Source organism: Odontesthes bonariensis, chromosome 7, assembly GCF_027942865.1.
Source record: "Odontesthes bonariensis isolate fOdoBon6 chromosome 7, fOdoBon6.hap1, whole genome shotgun sequence".
In the NCBI taxonomy this organism is placed as follows: Eukaryota; Metazoa; Chordata; class Actinopteri; order Atheriniformes; family Atherinopsidae; genus Odontesthes; species Odontesthes bonariensis.
In genome coordinates this window covers 19,249,688-19,268,934 of record NC_134512.1, presented here as the reverse complement: position 1 = coordinate 19,268,934, position 19,247 = coordinate 19,249,688, and the positions used below count along the sequence as shown (strand labels likewise).

Here is a 19,247-nt window from a genome sequence, read left to right as displayed (position 1 = left end):
AAAAAAAAAAACAACAACAACAACAAATAAAAGAAAATTCCCATAATTCGGGAGGGATCAGTAATTATTACAAAAAGTTAACAGCTTTACAAATATCGACACAAACGTGGGACGTAACAAGCAGCTTATCGGCCACTCAAACACGAGACAGGATAAGATGCTGCCTCCTGTTACAAGGTTTCCAGACTAAACAGTGGTGCTGAGAATGAGACTCCTTGGCTGGTGTTCTGGGGACCTGGCAGTAAGTCAGGCGGTCGCAGTGTGTTTGTGTGTGTAAGTCTGTGCAGAGTAGAAAGTGAGTGGAGCGACACAGAGGAGAGTGCGGGCAGATGGGCTCTGGTGTGTTCAGTGAAGGTAAGAGTCACCTTCGTCTGTCCTGTCTCTGTGTGTGTGTGTGTGTGTGTGTGTGAATATGTGTACTGCCTGGCCACACACCCAGTGCTAACATACTTCTGCGTCCATTCATATTCATGTATATGCATGAATGTGAGTATGAAGATGTGCCAGCCTCTGAGAGTGTATGTTCAGGTTTTCACTTCACTTCACATCTGTGTTATTCCTCTATGTGTTTTACTGAAAAAAACGATCACAGCTCTACTCTCTTCTGAAAGAATCTCTTAAGTCCAGTCTAGTCCGGACCCACCTGGCAAAGTGGGAGTGCTCCTTTACACATCCCCACCTGTGTGCTCCTATTACTGCATCTCAGCAGCAGCAGCAATAACAATACCCTCTAACAACCTCCTATTTCATTAAATCAAGTTTACAAACTGGGCCCAGTGACAAAGCACTCACCCACCACTGGCAGACAGTGAACGTAGACCAACATGTTCGCATGTGTTCACGTCAGGAATTTCTTGGGAAAATGTTCTGTCTCTTTGAGATAAAATGGTGTTGTCTCATCATTATCTTTTGGCATCGACTCTTTGTCTCTCCACCAAGATTTCAGATGCAGCCAAAAGATTTAAAAAACAAACTGGTTGGATAACATGAGTTAGCTGCTATTTAATCTTTCCATAGTAAGGACAATATAAAATGAAAAAAAAAAAAGCTGCAAAAATTTCTAATACAAAAACTTTGTATTTCATAGCATGAGCAGCGTAAACAGCAGTATTTATAAAGCATGGATCTGAAATCACTTCAGCAGAGCAGATTCTTGCCCACACTGGGCCCTGAACCTGGGCTCTTCACCTCTCCCTGTTCACCACACCGCCCACCTGTAGATTCTCTTCCATAGAGCACTTACCATCTCGTGACATTCCCACTGCCAGGCACTTCTGCAGCCTGCAGTGCTGGCAGCGGTTGCGGCTGGTGCGGTCGATCAAGCAGTTTTTCTGACGGGGGCAGGAGTAGGCTGCATTGCTCTGCTGACTCCTCCTGAAGAAGCCCTGCACAGGTAAAGGGCATAGAAACATCTCAGGTTGTTGTATAAAACTCTGTGAGTGGATCATGTTCTACCATGGAAGAATCAATTCATGTCTTAATCATATTGTAGTACTGACAGGATTTATCATGGACTGACAGTGATTTAGCGTCTTCCTCGTGATATTTCACTGCTGCACGCTGATAAATAACAATACAATTGGGGTGGTATTTTCCAGGTTGTTATGTTGCACTATCTGGCATTTAAAGAGCGCTGTATTTCACCAGTGCATACAGCAAAAGGGTGGTGCGTTTGTGCAGGCCTGATAACAGTGGATGGTATTTTTCTTCAGCGGAGTTATTAGTGTTGATTAATGCAGTACCGGCATATGCAGTGCTAAAGGATTGCGAACGCACACCGACTGGATTCCTCATCCTTTGACTTAATGAATTGATTCCAGCACATCATTAACATGCCCCACTCTACTGCTCCATACACATATGTCTTAATTAGCTGCTCATTGGCTGTTTAATTACAAGAAAACAGCTGACAGCTGCCAAGTTGCTTTATAATGGAAGCCATTATGGAAACAGAGTAAAACTGCCAGTGACAAGCAAGACTCTTTAATAATGCTATGATTTATGATCCAAACTTTTGTAGTTGCACACATCATTAAAGGCCTCTCTGCCTGGACTAATTAGCAATCATTAAAGAAGGATTTCAGCAGTTTACTCTTTACTGCTTTGTCCCTTCCAGCCCCTCCGTGAGAGGGAAGAGCGCCGGGAAGAACGACTGAAAGGAACCTCTTTCTGTCCCTCACACACACAGACACACACACATGCACATGCAGGAGCAAACAGCAAAGGTGCAGGCTGGCTGAGGAATGCTAATGATGTGCCTGGTGACAAGCATGGGGACAAGAATAGATTCTAAGCACAAAATTCCCCTTCACTGTGAATGGCTGTTGTATTTGAAACAGTACAAAAGGTGGCTTCAATAGAAGCAACGCACTGTAGCAAACAGCCGACAATCTGCTATAATTCAAAGCACTCTCCTTTTGATCATCTTATTTCAAGAAGAGCCGGCTGCAGCAGAAGCAAGAAAAAAATAAATAAAAACAGCAAAAAGATATGTCCCTGGGAGGGAAAAGGCAGAGCAAGACATAGGAATGGCTTTGTCCTACTAATTGTGTATTTCTGTGATGTCCTCTGTGGTGCTTGACCACTTTAACGATTGCGCTCAGTGTTTTACACTCCGGATCATCTGCAAACTTCAGCAACATTTTTCAGATGTTTTTCATAGCAAACAACTTTCTTCAACTCCTCAGTTTTCCCCGTCTTCTCCCTCTCAGCTCTTCCGTCTCTCACATGCACACTGTCACACGCTTGCACACACACCACCTCCCATCACACTAACAGGTTTAGTCTTTTGATGCTTACCTTACAGCCTTCACATGTTATCACGCCGTAATGGATGCCTGATGATTTGTCTCCACAGATCTTGCAGGGAATTATTTCGATTTGAGCTGCGGAGAAGAAAAGGAAATGAAAGAAATAAATAAATAAGAAAAAAAAAATAAATCAACATTTTGCTGTCACAAGTCACTGTACAACACACTAACCATGGATCCATGTTGGTACATGAAAGAGCACTGTGCTTCTAAAAACATCTCATCCGGTGGCTTTTGAATTCTCACTTCCACAGAGCATTAGCTGAATATCTAGAGTTGTGTGTGTGTGTGTGTGTGTGTTTGTGAAGGAAAGGATCTAATTTCAAGTCCTCACAAACAGCCAGTGTAAACATGGTGGTAAACATGGCTACCCACAAACCCTAATATTCTACAGTAGCATTAATATAAACCTTGTACAATGACAAAGGATCATTTAGCCACACGAGTTGGTCTATTCCCTGTTGGAAAACTTGACTTCATGCAGGCTCTTAAATTTCAAAACCATAAAACCCCCAGGAGCAAATCCACTGCAGCCACAAAGAATCATAACATGCCTGCTGTGCTAGATGGAGCAACAGCAGCGACTGTGTGTGTGTAGCTCTGTGTGCAATACAGAAAAAAGGGTTCAGTTGCAGTTTGGCTGTGGTGTTGTACTCTTGACAGGCCTGTGATTCAGCCGCCATGGAGGACAACAGCACCGAGAGGACGAGCCTCATCCATCGTTGGCCCTCTCTTCAGGAGCGGACCACAGGGCAACACAACACAGCAGACAGAACACACAGACATCAGAGACCCAGAACTCCCAGCTCGTCCCACTGCTCTCAGCTTTATCACTGAAGCCACTGATGCTACATCCCTCTCCACCTCCACTCCCTCCAACCTCTAGAGATCTCTATCTCATAGTCCTCCCCCACATCTCTAACATCACAGTCCCGCCATTCCAACAGCGCACTACAGTGCCAGACGAGCGCCACTATCTGATTTAAATTGAGGAAAGATCACTGCAGGATATTTTGTCATGATGTAATTTTTATTCTTTTTTCTAACCAATCCCACATCCATCCAATCAGAGCAATAGGTGGTGTTACAATGAAATTCCAGCCCAATAAAGGGAGAAAGATTATGAATTGTCCTAACAGCGTGCAATAAAGGTGATAACACCTTCAGTGTGGTGGCACATTGTCAGGCTGTTTCATCAGCTTTCCTCTTTAACAGGCCTCACTGGCTACTATAATGCCTCAGGTCTCCTCTTAAGACTAAAGGCTTAAAATATCTTTTGCACGCCTTAACAACCACCTCTTTATTCTAGTTTGATCACATCAAAAGTACTTTTGTTGGGGTTCAATCCAGAGATCCATGCCCATTTTAGTCAGCTGCCTAATAATGTCCTTGTCCCTGAGGCATGCCCGGCAGAGGCCCTTAACACAGAGACTCTAATCCACCAACCCCAGAGCCACACTCTGTTCATTCAGGGATCTCGGTCTGTTCTCCTTGCGCTGCTGGAGTCAACAAGACTGGCCATGTTTACTTGGAATTAGCCTAGATTTTAGTAAAATGAACAAAAGGGAGTGGTGGAACATGCACAATTAATTCTCCTCCAGACAACACCTCCTGTGATTTGTGATTCTCACATACAATAGAGGGCACTGCACCTCGTCTGCCCGGATTAGAGGGAAATCCAGGCAGGAGGCGGGCTTTGACAACCTAACAGAGAGGGTTAATTTATAATTAATCTTTTCCTTACTGTGCACAGTTGCTCGTTATTTCATTTAGGTCTATCTCTGTATGAGTGCACTCCATTGTTTGTTTTTGTGTTCTCCCTGCATGAGCATTAGCAGTGCAGTGTGTTTCAACTCCTTTAGCATTTTCAGCCTCATTACTTACATAATTTGTTCTGACATGCACTCACAACAACTGAAGCGTGCTGTAATTATGACTAGCTGTAGTTATAGTGAAGTAAAGGTTGTAGTGATAGGCCCCAGCCATTGGGTGGCAGTGCAGGGCTGTGGCTATGGTTGTCTTACCAAGTTAACCCAAGCTTCCACCCACCCTGTCCAACCCACAGGCTTTTGGCTGTGAGCTCCAGCCTCTGATAGCTCCAGGCTTAGACTGCTGCTGGCATCCCCCACCCCCACAGCATAGCTGTGAGATGCCTTCATCTTTCCTGAAGAAGTGGAGCTGGCTGGGCGCTCGCTCAGGCCTGACAGAGGCTGTGCCACATCAGGTGAAAGCAGTGGGAGTATAGACACAGGGGTGCTAGGCTAGGCAGCGCATGCATTCACACAAGCGTGCTTTAGCTTTACTAAAGCCCTTTCTGCTGCAGGAAGGCCCTGAGTGCACACAGTCTCACCAGCTAACACTCTTTCACTCCACCATTGCACAAGTCTCCGGATGTTCAGTGCACTCAACAGTAAAAAAGGTTGGACCAGCTGAGGCAGGCCTTATAGTTCTTGTGTAAGGACAGACATCCCTCTGTACATGTAGTGTTCCCCACACAAGGATGGGCTGCTTTAAAAAAAGAACAAATACTGAACAATGACACAGAATTTAAATATACAATGATGTCACCGAATCATCAACCAATATTGGTCCCTTTGAGGGACTGATCATGGGGCCCCCAAACTGCACAATAGACATTGAGGATAATTTAAAATCATTTCATACAGGGGGACACAATCAAACCTACACTTACAGGCACTCCCAATCTGGCAGTCAATACCTATTGACATGAGCTGTGGTGTTAACTGCCTCTCGGTGTGAAACAGGCAGCTGCTGGATCACTTGAGCTTGACCACTGCAGTGCCACTGATGCCATTCACTGCGCCTGCCTGCCTCCCTGCCTGCCTGCTTTCCAGCCAGCCCTGCTCTGTTTACGACATCAAAGCCAGGCAGTTATACAGGCAGCCATGCTAAAGCCCATCCCAGCAGCCTTCCGCTCCTCGATGCACTATGAGATGGTCCCTGCATGCAGGCCACTTCAAAGACACCTGCTGAGGTGCCAAAATTATGTTTGAATCCCACCGCAGAAAAATCCCACCTCGAATATGACCGTGATGGTCAGACGGTAGCTCAGAACTGATTTCCTGTATTCACTACAGTGTGACATCTGTGTCTAATATGACAGAGATGGGAGACGGTCAAGTAGAATATTAAAGCTTGTTCTTTGTCGGTCTGTGTCTGAGCAGCTCAAGGACACTGATTCACAACACTAGCAGGCCCTTTGAGGGAATGACGTGTCACTCAGTGCACATGTACAATAGGGCAGTGAGGCCATTGCATGTTCACCCAGTGCCCTTCACTGTCTTTTACACAGCTTTGAGATCAACACGCTGCTAGAACAGTTGAGCACATTATCAAAGACCAGGAACGTAACAGTCAAACATTAACACCCAAAACCATCTGCTACTAGCAGTTTACGGAGGTCCTGCCTTTGTTTATTTTATCAATGAGGCGACGCATTTTCTTCATACATTGGAAATTATATATAGCTTCCTAATAGTCTTAAAGGTGCCGTCGGCAACTTTTTTTTAGTCATATTAGCTTGAACTGTCATGGGATTCTGGAAGTAGAATATTAAATAGGCTGTTTAGGAAAAATCCCGAATTCTGTAGCTCCCTCTAAAGCCTGTAATCGTGCATGCAAAAACCGAGCGCTCCCGGCTGTTTTTAACCAATCACGTTAGGGGGGGGGGGGAAATCTACCTGTCAATCACAGCTTGTGCACACGCTCCCATTCACGCGCACGAAAGTTCTCCCGGTCAGAGACCAGATTGATATCGGCTTCTTAGCGAAAATGGCGCAGCAGCCGACAAACCCAAATCTTCCCATTCCACCTTTGCCAACTACTGCCTACACTTCCAAAACCCCCAGCTTGTGTGCGCACACTGGCGTGAACTCACGTGCACAACCTCGTCCACAGAGGGGGAGGGGTTTGGGGGGCGGTTTGGAGCTTGTTAGAGGTTGGGGGAGGGACCTGAAAGTTGTATCAGTTCGAATTTTCCGACTTTAGACTCGTAATTTTGAAAACCTGCCGACGGCAGCTTTAAGGAATAATTCACATGACAAAGTAAAATTGTGATATAAAATAAACATTCTTGTCAGAAACACTTAAACCTTTTGTTTTTATTTAACTATTTTGATATTATTCGTTGTGTGTAGCCTGCAGATCAAAATCATACAGCCTTGTGCAAACACAGAAAATCTCCAGTCAAAATCTTCTGGCTGTTCCCACTGAACCCTTGGAATATTGACATAACGCTAGATTAGGATTCTCCCTTACATTACAGACCCCTGCGCAGGCCACCATCGTAATGCTGAGAGCTTAACCCATTACTCGATTGGACCATTAAATCAGTTTCTCATGGCCGCATTAAACAGAGTGTAAAACCAAGGACTTTGTTGTGGATAAGCAGAGCAGACGTTTTTTCCATTGGCATATTACCATTCATCATTGTGAAAGAAAGCATGTAGAGCAGTTGGAGAAAACACATTGCCTTTCCTGTGTGTGAGATGGTGTTTGAGTGCGTCAGCCTTGTTGCGCTGACAGCTGTCAATGATGGAGTGACGCATCCAGTGGGCTCATGTCAGAGATTATGTAAGGTGGACAGGGCACAGCACGATGAGCAGATTCTCTCATCAGACAAACGGTGCAAATATATTCTCCCTCTTCCTATGTCATCTAAAACATTTTACAACAAAAACTTAAAATGAGCAAATTTCTGCTCCCTGGACTCTTCTGCAAAGTACATTTTCTTAAAGAGACAAAGACAGCCATTAGATATGGTCAACGCACAAACAAGAGAGGCACTGAACTGTTTGACAAATGCGCAATAAGCAGTGCTCCTCCATCATTATGACCTATCTATTTATTGCATAAACTTCCCATTTGGCAATGGAGATCAGCTGTCGGTAAACAGTCTTTTTCTAAACAGATACCCACAGCAGTCAGATGGAGCTGTAGGGAGGCGACAGCCTAACAAGAGATTGAATCAGAATTCTGCCTCTCTTCATCTGCCAGGGCTCTGCTGTCATGTGAAGTCACACAACACAATACTGTTTTATTCCCATTTATGAAGCAGTAGAAAGGTTATTTGAATGTCAGCTGCAAAGGACAAAGGACTGAACTGTATAAATGTGTTATTTGTATAGGAATCTGAGGATGTTGGCATTTTACCACAGAGCTGCTCTGATGGCACCAGATACTGAAATATACAAGCAGACCAAAACTCTATATGCCTTCTATCAGCTATCCTGAAGTCATCAAAAATAATACTCAGACCAAAAGGATTAGAGTAAAGAAAAAGATAACTGAAACATTTTGATGTCTCTATGCTGAGTCTGGCTAATTCCCCTCCAATCATTAAGTGACCAAAGCTGTGATCCCCCTTCACTAGAGACCAGCTACAGTTCAGTTGAAGAGATATTTCCGTTTCAGAAAATGGGCTTTTTAAGCCTTTCCCCATTATTCCTTCACAGCAGTGCAGAGACTTTGCTAAAGCTCAGGTCTGGACCATTGCCCTGGGCTGCTTTTTGGATGAACTCATGCGTATATCTCTGTGTTTGTTTGTGTGTGAGGCCTATTAATATTTCAACTCTGGCCCACTCCAGATGCCTGTACGACACAGCAGTGCTTCTCTCTTCATGTATCTCCTTGTATTTACTTGACTGTTTTACTGAAGTGCATTCTGACACCCTCTACGAGGCGGAGCAGGAGAGAGGAAGATGTATTCCCACCAAACTGCAGCACAAGACATCTCTCTCCATGACTCTTTCTCCACTGGCGTTACAGTAATTTGGGCACTAATTTATGTGTTGTTTTGGCAAAGATTGACGAGCTTCCTGACTGGGAGTCTGCTTTGTTGCACTCTAGGGGAAACAACAAAAGCCTGGGTTTACTGAGCAGACGAGCACCATGAAGGGTAGCATGTGTGCGGCGCTCCTCTCCCCTCCCTTGTCTTTCCCACCTGAGCTCACATCTCTCTCCCCATCACTCTTTACTTCTCTCCTCTTCCCCCACCTATCCCCTTCTTGTCTGCGACTGCAGTGACAAGTGAAGTTGCGCCTGGCTGATGAAGACCGGAGGGCACACCCCTTCTGTGTGTGCCAGCGTGTGAGCCTGGGCAGTATGTGTGCCTCGGAGAAAGCCTCACTCTTTTACTCTGATAGCAAAATACAATCTTACTTATGCATTTTAGTAGCCCCCAGTTAGTCACGGAGAGTCATGAGAAAGTCCATAATAAAAATTTTTTAAAAAACTGTTTAGCAAATATTGTCAAACTATCGTCCAATCAAATATTTTACTTTGAGCTATATATTTCTTAAGTTTCTTGTGAGTCAGAGTCAGAGTTGCATGTGCTCTGTGTGCTTTATGTGCATCAAGGCATTGGGATGCACCAAAACTCAAAATCACTGGGGCTGAAATCACACAGGGCCGACTGATTGACTGGTGCAGAAGCTACTGGTTGAATTTTAAGAGTTGGCTATGGATCACGTGATGCTTCTGAGCCTGTACTCTGACCACTTGAAGTAAGTAGGCAACGGTTAAAGACTCAACTGTGGTACAGTGCCATAGTCAAGCACCTCTCAGCCCCACATCTCCCTGCAGCAATGGCAGGCTCATAGGCTTCTTTAGAAAAACATAGGAATATATAAATAATGAATCCCTCAGAACATCCACTGCAATTACACGCTGAAACCTTTATATAACAACAAAGAGCCTTGTTCCATTGCACCAGGGAATTTGCTTCTGCCACACTGTACAACTTCCTTCCTCCTATAATTGCTGTATTAGTATGCATTTCTGTAAGACAACCAGAATTCTGTGTGTTTTTGAAAAGGATATTTCCAATGTTTCACAAACTGAAACATCAAAACATACATGCACATAACTTCATGGACTGTCTTTTTGTCAGTGGTGTGACACAGTAACTAAGCATTTCATGTGTTTATTTTGGAGATTTTCAAAGAGCAGATTTGGTTGCTTCACTTATCATCTTCACTTATGGCCAGTATGAACCTTCCAGAGCCCTCAGGTCATCTGGATCCGGTCTTCTATCAGTTCCCAGAGTCAGAACCAGACATGGAGAAGCTGCGTTCAGCTTCTATGCTCCACATGTTTGGAACAAACTCCCAGAAAGCCTCAGATCAGCTGAAACACTCAGTGTATTTCAGTCCAGGTTGAAGACACACCTATTTTCAGCTGCATTTGAATAAAGCTCCAAATCTGAAGCTTGAGTTTCAAAACTTAATCACATTTTAACTACTGATTTTATCTGATTCTATCTATTGTTTGAAATTTAAATCATGCTTTTTATTTCTACGGTTTTAATGTATCTGTAAAGCACTTTGAATCGCCTTGTAGTTGAATTGTGCTATACAAATAAACTTGCTTTGCCTTGCCTTGCCTATGGTGAATATTGAGGGGAGAGTGTGAGGGAGAAAATCAGAAAAGGGAGGCTGGGGGTCCCATCTCAAGCTGCTGCTCAGGGTCAGTGGGTCAGAGGCACGCAGCCAGAACACACATGCAGAGCAGGCTGAATAGCTCAGCTGACAGTAATTGTCCCTCTGTGGTCTCTTTAGGAAAACATGTTTCCAGACATCGCAGAGTGGCTGCACGAGGCAGATAGTAATCATGATCTTGATTCGCTCCATCGAAGAGGGTAGCTCAGCATAAGCCAGTTATGGCACGAGTCAGTGTTTCCATCAGGGCTGACATGATCTGAAGCAAGCCCTGGGCAGTAATGTAGCACAGAAATGTCACAATGCAATTTTTCTACGAATAATAAAGCAAGGATGATCCACAGTGTCGACTTTGCTGAAAAAACTATGCTAATTTTTTCCCTATGTTTCTGTGCCATGCTGGAGGTACTGTCTCAGGTTAACTACACTTTAGCTAATAATGACACCACAGATCCAAGCAATATTTCACCCCGCAACCACGACTTAATAGAAAAGTTTACAAAGATTTTTTTTTAATATGGTGGGCCTTTTGTGAATGTGAGATTAAAAAATGAAAACTAATAACAACATCTGCTGGGACTAGACTGCCAAACTTGTCAGTTGCAGGTGCTGTGCAGCAACTCCGGCAGTGGACAAAAAAGAAGAGGAGGAGATAAAAGTATCTGCTCTCGCTGTCTTTTCACAGTGTTCTGAGAAACTGTCAAAGTGTATCTAAAAAAGCCAGTTGCCAAAATAGTGCAAGTCTGTCTATCTTTAAATTTGGACGACCTTTTTATTCTTGTCTATTAGGCACAACGAATGAATGCTCTACACAGCATTACCGTTACTCAACAGTTTTCACACTGATGAGCACTACCGTTGCCATTCTGCTTGAAGGTCTTCATCTGAAAAAGAGCAGGCAAGGACAGGGAAGATGAATGACATCAATGACTGGCCGATACTTCCAGGGACGTGTGATTGAGACAAATGAGCCTTGTTACATTAGCTAGGATACTGAATCCTGCTGCTCAAAGATCCAGAGCTTGATAGAACTGAAACTAGAGGCACCCAACCTTTCTACAGATCACTGGTGTCATGGGGCCTCAGAAGAGGAGCTTTCCCTAAGTGCCTGCTTCACTGTGCTCTTTTCTCTTTCTTTTGTAAACATAGTCCAAGTTTTCTCCTGCTTTATGCACATGTACATGTACATGCACACACACACACACACACACACACACACACACACACACACACGTACACACACACACACACACACACACACACACACCACTATTCGGCCTTCAAAGATTTCCTGGCCCTCTTTTCCAGGTGCAGACAGAACATTTAAGAATGACAAAGCTGTTATCTAACCCACACACAGTACATGTGAGTATTAAGGCCTTTTGAAACCAAGTCCCTATTTTTCCTCCAATATTTTTGAACGACAAATACTCAGACTTTTTAATTTAACATTCAACTGTAAAATGCACTGGCCATAAACATCTTAAATTTTCGAGGAAAAAGCACAAGACTACAGGGCCTTCTTTCTCTGTCACTGTAAATGCAATAAAACAAAGCGCCCAAAATTTCTGGATAGAAGTATTTGTTCAAAAGTCCAACAGACAAGGAATTGCAGTACAGCCGCATTAGAGCATTTAGAGCATTTCCTGAACAAAAAAAAGGGGGAAAAAGTCAGGTGAATATGATTCTGATAATCAGCCAATTAGTTGGTGAAACCCCAATTAAAAATCCCAGTTAAACTAAATGTGCAAAATTACTGCACTGAAATAAAAAACCATACCAAAAAAAACGTCATCGTGAGGAAATTTTAACAGCTGGAACTGTATCGGGGTTATAATGGGACTAAGGCAGTGGATTTGAGTGTTTTGCCAGTGTCAGTACACTTCTTAGTCACTTTACCGAACGTAATATTTTAACTTCATATTTCACATTATATTTAATGTATGTATCCACTTATGGTTGTTAATTGATTAGGACATTTTTACATATGTTGTGTGATTACCGTCTACCCTTCTAACTTTCGTCTTAAATAGTTTTAAACCCTCTTTATTATTTCAGAAATGCTTTGTCATTGAAAGTGAAACATAATAATGATAATAATTAATGTATATTATACATCAATACAAATCTACGAACGCGTCTGCTTTTACTGTGGAGTGCTGAGCAGCTTGCCTTGCCATCGTCCAGCTGTATTGAACGAAAGTTATTTCAAGACAACATGGGTGCCCATGGAGTATATCCTGCCACACAAAGTTCATGGACTGCTTACAGCGTGTGAGCCACATTCTCCTGTACTGCTGTTTTCATGGTCCTACAAACACTGGCCTGGTTTTGTTTAACATGGCAGGATTAAGCAGCCATGCACGAAGCATGCTTCCCCTCATAGCGCACACTCTCTGCTACCTTTTCGGTGAACCACCTTCCCTGACTACCAGAAACTATGCTGTGGTGATCTAATCCCAGGCAAATAAACAAGTGCCAAGATTAATGATTGCATAAACACATCCCAAAAGCCCTGGATAAACAATCAGCTCTTCAGCCCGTTCCGCTGCCACGCAAAAGCTCTTGGAGACAGCTGACAACCAATATCCTCTTCTGCTCCTGCTGCCTCAAAGACAACCTCGAATCATGTGCACTTTGTTGCTTTATTAAAGACGGGAAACCATCAATATTTCGAAAGAATGAGAAGGTATGCTCTGCTGCACAAGAAGGGAGCTTCTAAGCCAAAGAGGAGGGTCCTCCACAGCTCTTAAGCTCTTAACGTCTTGCTTCTTGTTCCCAATCAAGAACACTACACACCATGTTTAGTCTGGCATAATATTGATGTCTGTCTGAGGCCACAATGAAAGCGAGATGGCAGGAATGAAGAGGAGATTTTAGTGCAAGTTTAATACATTTGTCAACCCTCTCCTCATTATGAGTTTTAAAACAATTGCCTGTTTGAATTATTGTGGACAAAAGCAGTTGACATCTATGGAGGACATTAGAGTCGTGTGTACAGACATAAATCACAACCACAGCAGACCAAAAAGGGCCATTAAAATGACATTAGAAGCAACGACCACCCTCTCATTCCTATCTGACCAGGTTTAGAGCTATATGATGAGCTGCTCTGCAATGAGGGGGGACTTGAGGAGACAGAGAATAATAAAGACTGAAAATAAAAGCAGGGAGGTGCGGTGCAGTCCACTGGTCCAGGGGCAGGAGAGCGTGGGACGTCCAGCTGAAGTGGGAGGCCACTCTCCAGGAGGTTGTTCCTCAACATGAAGGCAGAGGCAGGACTCCGCCGCCTAATGAGGGGTGAAGAGGAGCCCCCCTGTGGGACCCCCTCAGGCACATTCATTAGGAGATGAAATAGCATTTCCTGCAGCAAAGCAAGTGTCTGCCTTGGCATGGACATGTTTAATTTGGGCCATATGGAAACAGAAGGCCACAGCAGTCAGGTCAGCAAGTCAGTCAGTGGAATCTACATCACAGGACCAGAGGCCTGAATACATAGTAAGCAAAAAAGTGAATGGTGTTTTTTTTTTATCTTATTCTTTTTACTTTGGGTTTGATACCGCCATTGAATCTTACAACGTTCATGTAGAATGGCTATTATAGTGAAAACGTGTGGCTTATCCCAATTTTCAAATCCTTCAATGCATTGCATTTTGTTGCATCTTTTTGGCTGTAGGCAAAAATAATAGATTCATTTAGCCAGTGGTGGTTTGTGGAAAGGAACCAAGGATTATGGTAATGCAGCACTGAACGCTGCAAGCAGAATACAGTAAAAAAAGAAACTGCTGCAGCAAGAGGTACAGGATGAATATATAATATGTGGTTAAATCATATGATTGCACAAATCGGCATTCACAAAAACATGTTGAAAGAATGTCATATCGTGCGAGGTTGATGCATTTGTAAAGACAAGCGAAAAGGCAGTGGGTCTTTTCTCTTACTGTAAAAAGAAGGTTCTGACAGGGTATCATTACACATGGTTTGAGATACTGTACATGTTCCCTTATCACAGCTGCTCATCCTTGTTTCTGATGAATCCTAACATTTATTAAGGCTGTCTCATTGCCTTGTTGGATACGAATAACCAATCTCCTGTAATTAGCAACTGCTAACCTTTGGGGTGCTAATCCCCCATGAACTGTGGATTTGTACATCAAAGCCCACACACTCCCATATAGCTTGTGCTTGAAATTACACTCTATTTGAAACCTGCAATTATTTGTATAGCATGGATGCAAACAGTCTCCTCTTTTATGTCTCCAAGAATCCCGTGGGTTTGCAGTAAAGAATCCTTAATCCACTCCAGTGGAATCCAAATATAGAGTTAACACTAGGTCCCGAAAATTTCGATGCAGAGCCAAGTGTTTGCCGTAGAAGGGAAATGAAGAAAGCTCTCCCTCCTTCTTTTGTTTATCGTTAAGATTTGATCTCTTTAGGAGATTATATGCATCATATAAGCAACGGTCATTGGCCTGGGGGTACAGCACAAAGATAGTTCAGAAACGCAGCATGACTGTGTTGTGACTCTGTCCTTATTTTTACAGACACAAGCTGGACGTTCATGAAATCATCAGTGGTTTTGCCTGAGGTTTAATGTAATCACTTGTCCAGGACTATGTCAACAGGTTGACTCGTGTTTAGATTTGGCTGCATTTTCCACTCTCGGCCATTCCATTGCGCAAGGAAGGAGAGATTATCGAGAGTGCAAATAATCAAGAAATATTCTCCCCCCCACACACATTACACACAAACCTTGATGCTTATGCATGGAGGATGCCTGAAGCATTTACCTTCTTTAATGAGAGACAGGAGTCTCATGTATCAGTGATGCACAGCATGGGAACAATAGAGTTGGCTTTAATTCCATCAATCTGCTGTATTTATCCTTGTATCCCATCCATACCTGTCAGTTAAGCAAGATGAGATGAAGCTCATCAAGCAGACTGAGATGGGGCCACTCTGCGCTCAGTAAAAAAAAAACAGTAACATCTCCGGTGTATTTGGTTATAGATAGTCAGCGTGACATTTAGGGCATGGGTTGTAAGCAAAGAAATACAAAAGATACAAGATGACACAAAGCTCATTCTTCCTGCACTTACTCCAGTGATTAAAAAGCTTTGAATTAACAATGATGTTGGTTAGGTATTTACAAGAAACTGTACACTTTTGATGTCACTTAAACCCCTCATGGAAATATCTTTACTTACCTTACTGTAACAAGGATCCCACTTCTTTAACCAGCCCAAATGAAGAACTGACACCTCACCCTCTGACACCTTATAGAATAGACGTGCATATTTGTGCAAAGTGCTCTTGAATGCCATGGAAAACCTGACTGCGACAGGAAGAATTGTGATTCAAGTAGCTCACCTGTGTTTTTGTATATTCTACTGTATGTGTGCACATGCCCGAGCTCACTGTAACACACGTGTAAATATGCCTTCATCTGTGAGCAGAGATGTAACAGGGAGTGGGATCTTTAGAAGTCCTTCCGCACATATGTGCAATAACATAAGATTTATCATCATATAAAAAAGCAACATATAAAAGACTTGGAGGATTGGCTTTGAGCGATGGCAATACCCCTGCAGGCAGCCAAATTATGATTTATATACTTTGGCTTGAGAGTGCATGGGGTAGTATATATCTATTGTAACTGGGCTTCTCACTGCAGCATAGGAGCAACTGAGAGAGAATACATTTGGTGTAAAATTGCTTCATCTGTTTACAATTCCATTTGGAGTTTATGAGAAAGACAGGCAAACACAGCCTGATGTATTGCCCCCGTGTCACGGCATGGCAGAAGCATCCACACAAAGATTCATCTCTCACTTAGAAGCCAAATGATACGTCTAATTTGCTGCAAGCACAGTTATTTTTAACCTCTCCAAGCTGTCAGATAATGGAGCTTGACTGTCAGCGCCGGTGTATGCGAGTGTGTTAAAAGGTTGCAAACTCTTTTCAATTTACCATTCCCTTTGACGGAATTACAAAATGCACTTTTCCATTAGTTCACCTGATTGACATCACTTTTTTCTTTCATCAAAACCAAAGGAGGGGGTTCAAAAAGGGTTGACTGAGTTAAGACGGATACATCCAACAGCAATCTAAATTTGGTTTTAACATGCATTGTCAATAACTGCGATGGCATGAAAACATTTCAGAAAAGTTCAGCGAGTAAGGGTTGCTTTTGTATATAGTTTGACAATGTTCTGCCTTTTTTTTTTTTACCTCAATTTTTGGGGCGGCATGCTGCAGTAACATGTTAAAATGTGATACATCGCCTACCCTGTACAACTGTTCTTGCATTATTCAGTCTCCATTTAGGAAGATGAGTCACAGGCTTGAAAAGAAAACGTGGTGCTTAATCTCCTGAGCTTTTATTTCATTTGGGCATTTCTATCTGACTAGAGAAACAGCTACTTGTGTTCTGTCTACAGTGTTGCTTTTTGGCCACTAACAACAGAACTGCAACCCTATTAAACTAATGCAAACGTCCAGTTACATAAGCCCATTGGAAACTGTTCTTAATCAATGAGCTGGCAGTGGACGGTATGTTACTGTCAGTGTTTTGGCTGATCTAATTTAGACGGACAATAATGGATTACCTAGGCTCATCAAACGTGTGAATCACTGTAGTTTTAGTGTTACGGGACATGAGACATTTCTAACAAGCAGCACTGGTTATCTGTTTCTGACAAGATAAAGTAATATAAAAACATTGAGTCTTCAAGGCATGGGGAAATCCAAAGAATTCAACATAAAGGGCTCGATACTGGCGGTGGCAAATGCAATACAGAACAGATGTCAGTTAATCAGGCTTTACTGTTAATATACTCTCTATAATACAACTAAATTACTTATTAGTCACTTATTTTACTCATAACAAGTGGCAGGAAGTGAACAATTTGTGTGCCTCTCACAGCCATCTCATTTTCTACTGTAAATGATTCCACTGTCCCAATAACCAGCTGACCACTAATGTTTGCAACTCCAGCTTAGCTGTAGGTTATGTAAGAACAGTGGAGGGGACACGTGGGGGATGAAGTCTGTTGACTTTTACCAATCGGCAACAGGCAGTCGCCTGCTTTCTTTTCTGTGTGTCATTTAGCTCTTTCAAAAAGCATGCCAGTCAGGGCATATCGATCAGGTCTGCCTTCAACTTTAAGGAAACGTAAGATCTTGAACCAATGGTTGCACCTCAGCACCTCAGCAGCTCTCAGCCCTCTGATTACATGACCAGGCCAAAGCTCAAGTGACCCGTTATAAAATACTTCCTGAGCTCAGTGTTCAACCATCAGCTGAGGTTGTTCTCAATTTAACCATATCAACTATCAACAACAGAAAACAGGCATTAAAAACCCAAGCCAAAGTCTCACAACAAATATGGCAAATCTTATGCAGATTTTTATTGAGGAGTCACATCGTGTGAGGAGAAATGACAGCCTCGTGTCAGACATATAGGAGCTTGTTTTTTGAGACAGAAAAGTAGATGTAGTAGTGTTCTGTGTTTGGGAGAGATCAATAGGCTTGTGTGCTCCAAAATAAAAGGTGGATCATCTTTTTTATTTCCTGCAAAAGATTGATAACATGCTTATCAAAACAGATTTTTTTTTTGCAAATAGGCTGATGTAGAACGATGCTGCTCTTGCTCAAAAAAAATCTGCTGAAAAAGCGGTTATGTATTCTAACCAAGCACTCGCATGTCACACTGTAGCAGGTGAGCAGCAAGTGCACAATGAATATGTCTCTATGTTGGCAGTGTCTCCTGCCTCACTTCATAGGCGGGCTGAGCTTCATACTAAGGTGCATACATTAAGGGGTTACACAAGTGACAGCTAATGGTGCTGGGTCAGTGTTTGGGATCTAATCCTCAGAGGCAATATGAGCTTCTACAACAACTTTCTATTTGTTGTCCTGGCCTACCAGGAAACTCGACACCCTTTATGAATTGAAACAAACCACACAGCAGCGAGTATAAACAATGAGCAGAAACAATGATTTCTGTGTCTTTGCCTTCTTGATACTCTAGATTTATTTCCGCCTGTTCATTTGGCACAAACATCATCACATTACAAAAGAAAACAATGCTTTGGTAATTTCCTCGTAAACCCACTGCACCTCTCCTTCGTGCTAGTTAAACTACAGAAAAGGTCACAGCGGGGGACTTCAGTACACAGCTCCCAATCAACCGCAGCAATTCTCCTGGTGTGTTTGTCAACACTGCTGCCTTGTGTAATTGGCATAATTGTCAGGTTAGAGCTCAGAACAAACTGGGCGTCCTCTTGGCGAGCTTGGGCCGTGTCATTAAAGGGACATGTTTCTGGAGGCACTCCCGGGGACACATAACAGGCGAGCATGTTGGAGCGACAGCTCGCCTGATAAAATGGCTGCCTCTTATCTCTACTATGCATATGAAAGGCTTATGCCTTCTCCATGACAGATTCTCCGCCACATCACCACAGGATTTGCCCAGATACACCAGAACAGACGCTTGGAGAAAAACAATGTATCACTCATATAGCTTCATCTTAGCACAGTCAACTGCTGTGTGTCAAGTGTATCCATGTATGTTTGAACGGATATATTCCTTCTCCCTTAGAAAAAACAGTGAGCGTAGACACACCACACGGATTCAGTACAGTCTGCTATGGATAGCGAATGTGTGCTGCTCTCTTGCACAGTAATTCCCAGTTTAATGGCAGCACAATGAACTTGGCAATCCGGGCGCAAGCTTCAATTATCTTGATAATCTGTAATGACTATGTGATATAATAATGATATAGTATCTATAATTACCATGATGATGCGAGGTAGGGTGTACTGAAAAATAATCATTTGTATCATCACCGCTGGGTAGCATCATTATTAATCTGACAGCACTCATAAAGCGCTTTGTGTGTTTACTCTGATTGCTCTTTTACAACCAAAATAAACAACTTGTCTCCTTTGAGTTACAGCGGAGTAATTTGTTGGAACA

The 19,247-nt window shown here is 42.9% G+C and overlaps 1 protein-coding gene across 2 annotated transcripts in view; it reads right to left on the bottom strand.

Moving 5' to 3' along the window:
* Positions 1-19,247, bottom strand: part of roraa (RAR-related orphan receptor A, paralog a) — a 200,509-nt gene that overhangs the window by 12,782 nt on the left and 168,480 nt on the right. For both annotated transcript variants that reach the window (XM_075469881.1, XM_075469882.1), the window contains 2 exons: positions 2,800-2,885; positions 1,244-1,385 (listed from right to left, as the gene is read on the bottom strand). In XM_075469881.1, the coding sequence (XP_075325996.1) occupies positions 1,244-1,385; positions 2,800-2,885 (228 nt within the window). The remainder of the gene's footprint in view (positions 1-1,243; positions 1,386-2,799; positions 2,886-19,247) is intronic.